This window comes from Epinephelus moara, chromosome 24, assembly GCF_006386435.1.
Source record: "Epinephelus moara isolate mb chromosome 24, YSFRI_EMoa_1.0, whole genome shotgun sequence".
NCBI lineage: Eukaryota > Metazoa > Chordata > Actinopteri > Perciformes > Serranidae > Epinephelus > Epinephelus moara.
Window position 1 is genome coordinate 13,740,326 of NC_065529.1, and position 8,131 is coordinate 13,748,456.

At 45.2% G+C, this 8,131-nt stretch overlaps 1 protein-coding gene across 2 annotated transcripts in view; it reads right to left on the reverse strand.

The window, feature by feature from the left end:
* Positions 1-7,595, reverse strand: part of slc41a1 (solute carrier family 41 member 1) — a 33,003-nt gene extending 25,408 nt beyond the window's left edge. Inside the window, exons 1-2 of one of the 2 annotated variants that reach the window (XM_050037929.1) lie at positions 7,267-7,595; positions 3,870-5,013 (exon numbers count right to left, since the gene is read on the reverse strand). In XM_050037929.1, coding sequence (XP_049893886.1) covers positions 3,870-4,355 — 486 coding nt within the window. In that variant the 5' untranslated portion in view covers positions 4,356-5,013; positions 7,267-7,595. The remainder of the gene's footprint in view (positions 1-3,869; positions 5,014-7,266) is intronic. The other variant, XM_050037930.1, reaches the window with a different exon arrangement.
* Between the last annotated feature and the right edge of the window lie 536 nt (positions 7,596-8,131).

Here is an 8,131-nt window from a genome sequence, read left to right on the forward strand (position 1 = left end):
CACAGCTAACGTTAAACAATTTAGCAGAACTTCTTTGCCGCTCTGAAACAGTATTGCCAGTGGCTGCACAGCACAACTTTCTGTCTAGGCTACTGTTTTACAGCTGCAAAGTAAAATTGATTAATGAGAAAACTTCTGTTTTATCCAGGTGTAAAACTACACTGTACTTAATCAATGATTTGCGTGGTATCGGATTGGTGCATGGACCTGCGTAGCTACTGATGCCCGATCCAGCATTCAGACAGTATTGGAGGCATTTCCAATTCTGGAATTGTATTGGAACAACTCTAATCAGTTTGACATTGCTTCCACAGTAAGTTATTTCCATGGTGGGATTTGATTTTCCTTAACCAATCACTAAAGAGCAATGTATTTGTCTGAATCTAACATCATTTTAAGTCCACACTGATGTGTAGCCATGCTAACATACAAGCTAAGTATGTCACTATGTTCTTAGAGTTTTAAGAATGGAAAGGAGCAAAGTAAAAACTAACTACAATGTTGGCTGATACTGAGGAGACATGTTAATCTAGAACAGCCTTTATGGCAGCATCTTCCTTGTTTATAGCCATTGTGGTCATCATTGTTGTTATTTACTCCCCATTGGTTCCGGCACACAGCTTAAGAATGCTTGGCAACAGCTTGACAATAGCGTTAGTCCTGTCTGTGGTACTGATTGGCTCATTGTTAGTCCCCCTACGGCGCTCAATGGTTGTTTTTTATTTTAACTGAATTGATTGACGAATTAGTCAACTTGAACTCTGTGGAGTTGGCGGATTCCAAGATCTGGATGAAGAGTAAAGTTACTAGTGACACACATGCTAATGAGCATTCAGGTGAAAAGTTGTCATTGGAAGCACTGAATCTCCCAGACATGTACACAAAAAGTATGATCAGCCCCTAAGCTAAGACCTAAAGAGGCCAGCGATGTGGACTGCTGGTGTCCAGAGACCAGATGAGGGAGGTTAAGGGTAAAGCTTGAACTATCTGACCAGGGGGAGTGTAAATAAGTGACACGGGACCCTCCATGGATTCATGAGGATTCTGGACAGAGTGAAAGATTAGCCAGGGTTTGGGACAACACAAAAGCATTATAACCTGTTAATCCTTTCTATCTTTATCACTCATCCTAACCAAGTAGCTGTCTGGGATAGCATGAGGTGTTAATAGTTGTGAGCTGATATGTTGTTAATGATTGTCAGGACATAATACCTTTGGCTGAAGGAAATGACCAATATGAATAGAAGGGCTAAAACAAATTGTTGGACACCAATGAAAGTTTAAAAATACTTGCACTTGTTCCTCATACGTTTCATAGTTTGGTGGCATTGTTTAGGAAAATCCTGGGATAAAATGGAATACTTATGATGTATACAATTTGAGCATCAGATTTGTCCAGTGAACGACTCTGGGGTTGGAAACCAGTAGTAGCTGGAATGATGATTCAGTCTGAGGGAAGAAGCCCACACTCTGGTTTCACAGTGGAAAACCAGGCAAGTGGATGTGGTTGGACCAAAATGGTGTCTGGTGGGCAGCGAGGGCTTGGCTGGTGTTAAACCATTGTGTCGACTACGATTTCCTGTTTACTAGTGCCTGTATTTTTAGACTGTTTGTTTTTTAGGCTGAAGCTGTGTCCCACTTCTTGGTTTTGGCGCTGGACAGATGGCTAGATACTGAGGCAGACATACACATGATTCATTTCATTTGAGAAAAAAAATATTACAAACAAGTTTTTTTGCATTCTTGGTTTGTTGCGCAGAGGAAGAAACCGTAAGTTTTAGAATCTAAAATTGTCTTGTGACTGATAACAAATCAGCAATTTGGCTTTTGACACTGGCATTTCCAGGAAAACTAGCACCCCATGACCTTTACGAACCACACCTAACCTTTACTGCGTAACCAAAGTGAGCCGATCACCCTCAGAGCCCCAAGTTTCTAGCCCTGGCTGGGGGAGACTGACGGACAGTTTTAGGTCATTCTGCTGCCAAGTCACTAAGCAGAACTATGCAGACGTCTCACTTCTCTATACCAGCCTGGACTGTCTTTTCTAGGCCAACCCTGAGTGGGAATGAGGCCATGAGCTCTGTGTGTGTGCTGTCCATAGTCAAAGTTACCAAAGAGGTCACATTTCAAAGAAGCCTTATAGAGAGTGATGCAAAAAGCCAAGTCATGCACCGGTCCAAGCCGCAACTTCAAAACTGCAGACCAGACAGACACATGAAATGAAGGCTCTAGCGTGTTATAGTTTGCAAGCTTACATTTAGCAGAGAACTGGTTCAGTCTGACCAAACCAGGGAGAGAGGGAGAGAGGGAGAGAGGCTGAGAGAGAGTTAGACAATTACCTTCCTGCAAGGACAGGGGGGGATTAGCTGAGTTAGCGTTTCAGTGTCATCGAAGGGGAATTAGGCAGCGAGACAACCCTGCTAGATGCTCAGCTGAAATGGTTTCAGGATGACCTCCCCTTGCATCTCACTGCAAGCATTTCCTCAAGGTTTACCCACAGGAACAAGCATGGCTGACTAGAAGGGAAAGACAAGGCCCTGCACCTTCTATGTCTCCTCTTTCCCAGCCTCACCTCTAAAGGAATGGTGTGCTGAGTGTTTTGGAAATTGGAGAGACTGCAGCAGCATGGTGCCTAAGTTGAGGCAGCATGAAAACTTTGACCTCAAACCTCTGCATTCCTGGTTTAGTGACGATACCTAACCACACGGTAATAGAGGCTTTGACATTGCATTTTGTTTTCACTCTGACTCTAGCTCGACAGCTGCCGTTTCAGGTGCTCAGAGAAAGTACACTCATTCCCCTGCCTCTTTTGCTTCCTCAATGTGCTGAGCTCCTGGGGTCCGCCATGCTGGCATCAGTATGCGTGTACACAATGTGCTGGGACTGGTCTCCTGGCAGCCTGACACCTCCAGCTTTATCTGCATCACAAGCTGACTTTAAAGAAATATATGACCTGTTAGCATGACTTTAGTCTGCATTTCTACACTGCACATTGACGACGACTGCTACAGTGTGCCAACAGGAAAAGAAGGAAAAAGAGTAGTCATATCTTTTCCTGGAGGCCGAGTTGTTACTCTGGCTACACACTGCACTACAATTAGCACCTTCTATTCTTGTTTCTATTAAAGCAAGTTAGATTTCAAACAGAAGGGTGTGTGACGTATATTAAAACACACGGTACCGGCATGTGCCAGCCCTGAGGACAGGCAGGCCTTAGAGGTGAGAAAGGTTATGTAAATAGCCCCACGGTGTGTGACGGCTGCCCCACCCATCCCCAAACGCATGCTGTCAGATAAGGCCGGCAGCACAGTGACAGACGCATGCTTAGGCGAGCGGGGCTTGTTAAACCAGTTCATTCAAACACTCCCGGGGCCCATCCCACAGTGCGACTCCGCACACACGCCTGGAGCACCGGCTCTGATCAGAGGCACAACTGTGACACGTCAGATTAACTTTACCGGGGGGTTCAAATAAGACGTAGCTCCCGTTGTTTATCAGAGGTAACGGACTGTGAGAAAAGGGAATAAAGTGGAGACAGCTCACTGGATTGAAGTTGAATGAGTGTTTCTAGACATCTGAATCTAGGTATCCTGTGATACCAAAGTGTCATTTATAACATCTTCCTTTACCAAACCCAACTATGGTAACATTACTTGCCTAAACCGAACTTCTGTACTACACTTTAATCACTTAACTTTGCATTAAGGACCTAACGTTATTTGTGGAACACTAATTCACAGGATTTCATACGAACCATTGTGTGAGGTTATGTTGAAAATGACCATTTACTAATTAGAATCAGAGCCAAGGACATTCATAAATATATGTTGTGTGCTCACTCTATAGAATATATTGGGATCACTCACCTGGACAATGTCTAGCACCATTCCAGCTGCCACTGTCCCGAACCCGGCCAGCAGGAAGGGGAACACCACCTGCAGGCCAATGGAGAAGGAGGTCTCCTTGAGGGGTGCCGGTGGTTCTGGGCTGTGGTCGATGCTGGTGTCATCACTCTCGTTGCTCTGGCTTGCGTTCTCCAGCAGAGCGTCCTCCTCCCGCTGACCTTTGGCGTTGGCCCGGCAGTCCAACGCCACCACAATCTCCGCCCTCTCCTCATCCTCCCCAGTCTCACCGGCCCTCTCGGTGAATGTTGTGACCTCTGTGAGTTCGAACTCACCCCCGGACCCTGGGCTCACCTCCTCGGGGCCCTTTGTAAGGATCACCGGGTGGATGGAGCAGTTGGAGTTGAGGAGGGCCGGGGTCTGGAGGCCTCCCTCCTTTTTCACCTCAATGTCCCCGGAGGACATGTCGATGTCAGGGAGTTTGTCTTGTTCTTTCGACCAAAGTACCATGCGGAAGCCTTGGGAAGACAATGTGCTTGACAAGAAAAGGTCAGGTTACCTTGGCCTAACAGTTTTGGGGAAGTCAGAATGGAACGGTCCACCTGATCTGGTTTTGAACCTGATCAGTCCAATTGATTTATCCCATTAAAGAGGCTTACTGGGAGTGGGGGTCGCTACTAAAGACCAGGAGAAAACTGCACTGTAGGAAAAAACCTGCAGCAAGGCACATGCAGCCGTGTGTCTGCAAAGCCCGTGTTCCTGTCGGTGCTTCGGGAGCAGAACCAGTAGGTTCTCCATTCACTGCAAGGTGCTCAGGGTAGGCCAGCGAAAAAAAGAAGAAAGCATACTGGTTCAAAACAGAAAAGAAAGGAAAACAACAGGTTTGGGGACTCACCACAGAAATCCCCTCCAGTCACTTGTCAACAGTTCAGCATAAGCTAAAGAAAACATAAAATCAGAGGTCTGAAGTACCCAGATTGCAGCACAGACTGGTTATGCTCTCTGCCCACTGGTCATGTCAGACTGTTGAGTGTACCGGGCTGGGAAGGTCTCACCTTACACCACGTGGCTGCTGGGAGGTTTTCCTGGGAGATATTTAAAGGTCTGCAGTATGAAGATTGAATTACAGCTTTCGGAAAGTACCTCTCCAACCAGAGTGGACAGTCACCTGGGAAGAGAACAGATTCATTCATTATGCAGTTTTACATTTAAACATCTTTCCCTTCCATTCCAGGTTAATTTCAGAATATCAGTAGGTAGCAGATCAAGACTGTTTCCTGACAATGTAATGTGGATGCCATTATCCATACAGAAATACAATTAAATCATAATAAAACAGCTAACTACAGCACAACTGAGCTTGGATTGCCTAGAAGACAACATGTAAGAGCTGAAAACTGCTGTTCAAGCTTCCTTTCCCTGGAAAAAAATGACATTTTAGCAGTTTGCATTTCCCTTATCACAAAACAGCAATCCTAGATGGATGTAGGCTAATGTGCAAATTGTATAACCAAAAATATCTTGATGTTTCAGGAATATTTTAAAAATATATAACACACAAAAAGCATAAACTCACTACATTAATATAATGCAACTGCTACACTCCTGAAAAATATTTAGACTTATTAGTAGATGATCAAAAACTCCCATAAAGTTCATTCTGAGTATCTCAAATGCTCTCAGTCCTTTCAATAGACTATATAGCATCTAAGCCAAACAGAAACCCACTTCACTCCTCACTGACACTGTGTCAGCAGTGAGAAGAGACCAACAGTGAGTTTTAAACAGTTTCATTCAGCGCCTAATTTCCTCCCGGCAGCTAAAAATATGCTACCATGAGCAGAGGTGCTGAGTACATCCTCTGTAACACAGTGTCACACTAATGTCAGTTACCCACAATGCAAAGACAGTAATTCCTGTCACATCTTTCAAAGTAAATACCCTGGCCCTATTATGAGCACAGCCTTTGTTATCCTCAGGCAAATTCAAAGTGACAAAAGTAAATGTACAGCAAAAGTAAATTTACATTTTAGTGTTTACCCCTATAGAAGTAGGAAAAAAGCAGATTTTGAAATCTCATTTGAAAGACCCATTTTATTAATGAAGTGGAATTAAAGGGGAATACCACCTAATTTAAGAATTCCACTATGCAAGGCAGTCATTTTAATATATATTGTGATAGTTTTTATAAAGTGTTATGGAAAATAATAACTTTATAAATGACTCTCTTCTCAGTGTTATGGATACAGCCTTGCCAGTATGCTATCCCCATGGTCTAAGAAAGTTAAATCGATATATTTAAACATGAGCTACTTTCTGTCAAAGCCAGAAACCAGATAAGTTAGTCTCAAACTTGTGGTGTCATCAAGTACAAAGTGTGGAGCTGCTTCATAGAAAATGCATGGGACCCTGATTTTGTGGATCCACAGAATGATTGTTTGTTTTTTATACCCAAGTGATCACAACAGAAATTTGAGCTATAGCACTCCAGTTTTCGGATTTGGGATGAAGCTGTTAATGTTAATTAATATTTTCAGACCGTCTCAGACAATAGGGATAATGTGCAACTCCTTTTTAGGCAACAAAAGTGTCAAATGAAGGAACATTTTTTAACACTGTCATGGGAACAGATGTGGGAAGATCTATGTCTCTACCAGTCATACAGAGAGTGCTGGTACATCTAGCACCCTTTTCCATTCTCTAACCACAGCATGTCACCATAAAATATCCTGGATCTTATATCAGCAACGACTGATCGAGGAGGATGTCTAGTGTGTGTGATCAAAGCTACAACATCAAATCTGGTAGAGTATGTTAAGTCCCCCGACAGACACATGTCATGAAGCAAACTGTGCATCAGCCCTGACTCAACAAAATAAATACAAACTTTTATTTTGAAGGCCAATCTACTTGCTTCTGCTCTGATTGCTGCTGACCTGACGCAGCTCTCATCCGCCTGCATGTTGCGACATCCGCACATAGACTTTGGCTTTCCCCGCTGAAACAATCCTCTGTTTAGTAGTCAGGACCAATACCACCCGAACCCAACATGGCAAAGGCGTAAATTAGTGCTCCCCTGGTCAGGGCTGAATAGACGAGCCCTCCTTTTCTATTCTACTGCTCATTTAAACAAGGGCAGAGGGCTTTCTGTTCCAACACCGGGCTCGGGCTCATGTCACTGCCACTATCACCACGAGTATTTAACTCTTGAAAATAAAAACGCAAACGCACCAGAATCTTCCATCCTCTATCATCACCATATACTGTACACACACCTAGGGTACAAGCTGTGCTGAGCTGTTTGAGTCGCCAAGTGACACATTCCGTTAGATTACGTGACTGTCACAGCCGGTCTCTCTCTGTTCTATGAACAAGCAGCTAAATGTCCAGCAGGTTGTCAGATAAAAAGCTCCTCGGTTACCTTTCAGTGTCAGCAGTCCCGGAGAGGAGAAGCGGACAGACCGGAGTGATGAACAGCACAAGCACTTCGCGTGGCCGGCTGCTGGATGTATCCTCCACCTCCTGGTAACGCGCTCAGGCTGAGGCGTGGACGCCGGTGCGCACGCCTTATGTACGGTACCGGCTCTGCACAGCTGCCTTAATGGTTAATGCTGGTTAATGGTTAAACCCTCCCTCCGCGCGGTTAAGGCTGTGTCCCAGTCTCTCCCGACCCCCGTCACATTGCACCCGTCCAGTGGCCCCCGCCGCCCGGCTGCTTGGATGCGCATCTATAATACACCCGTCCGGTGCAGGGGGCCAGGAAGCCACAAGGCGGGCCCTCCCTCCACACTCTGAGCTGACGATACAGACCTCCCCCCTCCCCTCGATGACCGCCGCCACCACCACCACCACCCTCCTCCCACCACTGGTCTCCATTGCGCACGTCCCCTCCCTGCACCCTCGTGTGTGTGGAAATTTGCGCCCGTGCGGTGCCAGTCTCCCCCACAAGCCTGCTAATTTACTACCAGGGGGCTGAGATACAAGTTTTAATTTAACAATAGATTCCTGACTGAATGGGCACACGCGCGCATCAGTACAGTGTAACTGAGCAGGGGTGGACTTTAGTCAATGATCCATCAACACAGAGGATAAATAAATGCAAGCCTTACATAAGTTACGTTTGGAAATTACAGCAAAGTGACCTCGAATCATGAGCGGATTATGAGACAGTGGGCCCCTGGCACAGATATGCAAAAGGCCACACCACCTCTCCTACATAGGAGCAAGACACACAGACTGTTTATTTTATATCTCTAATAATTTTGTGTGTTGTATGTTGTGTCACT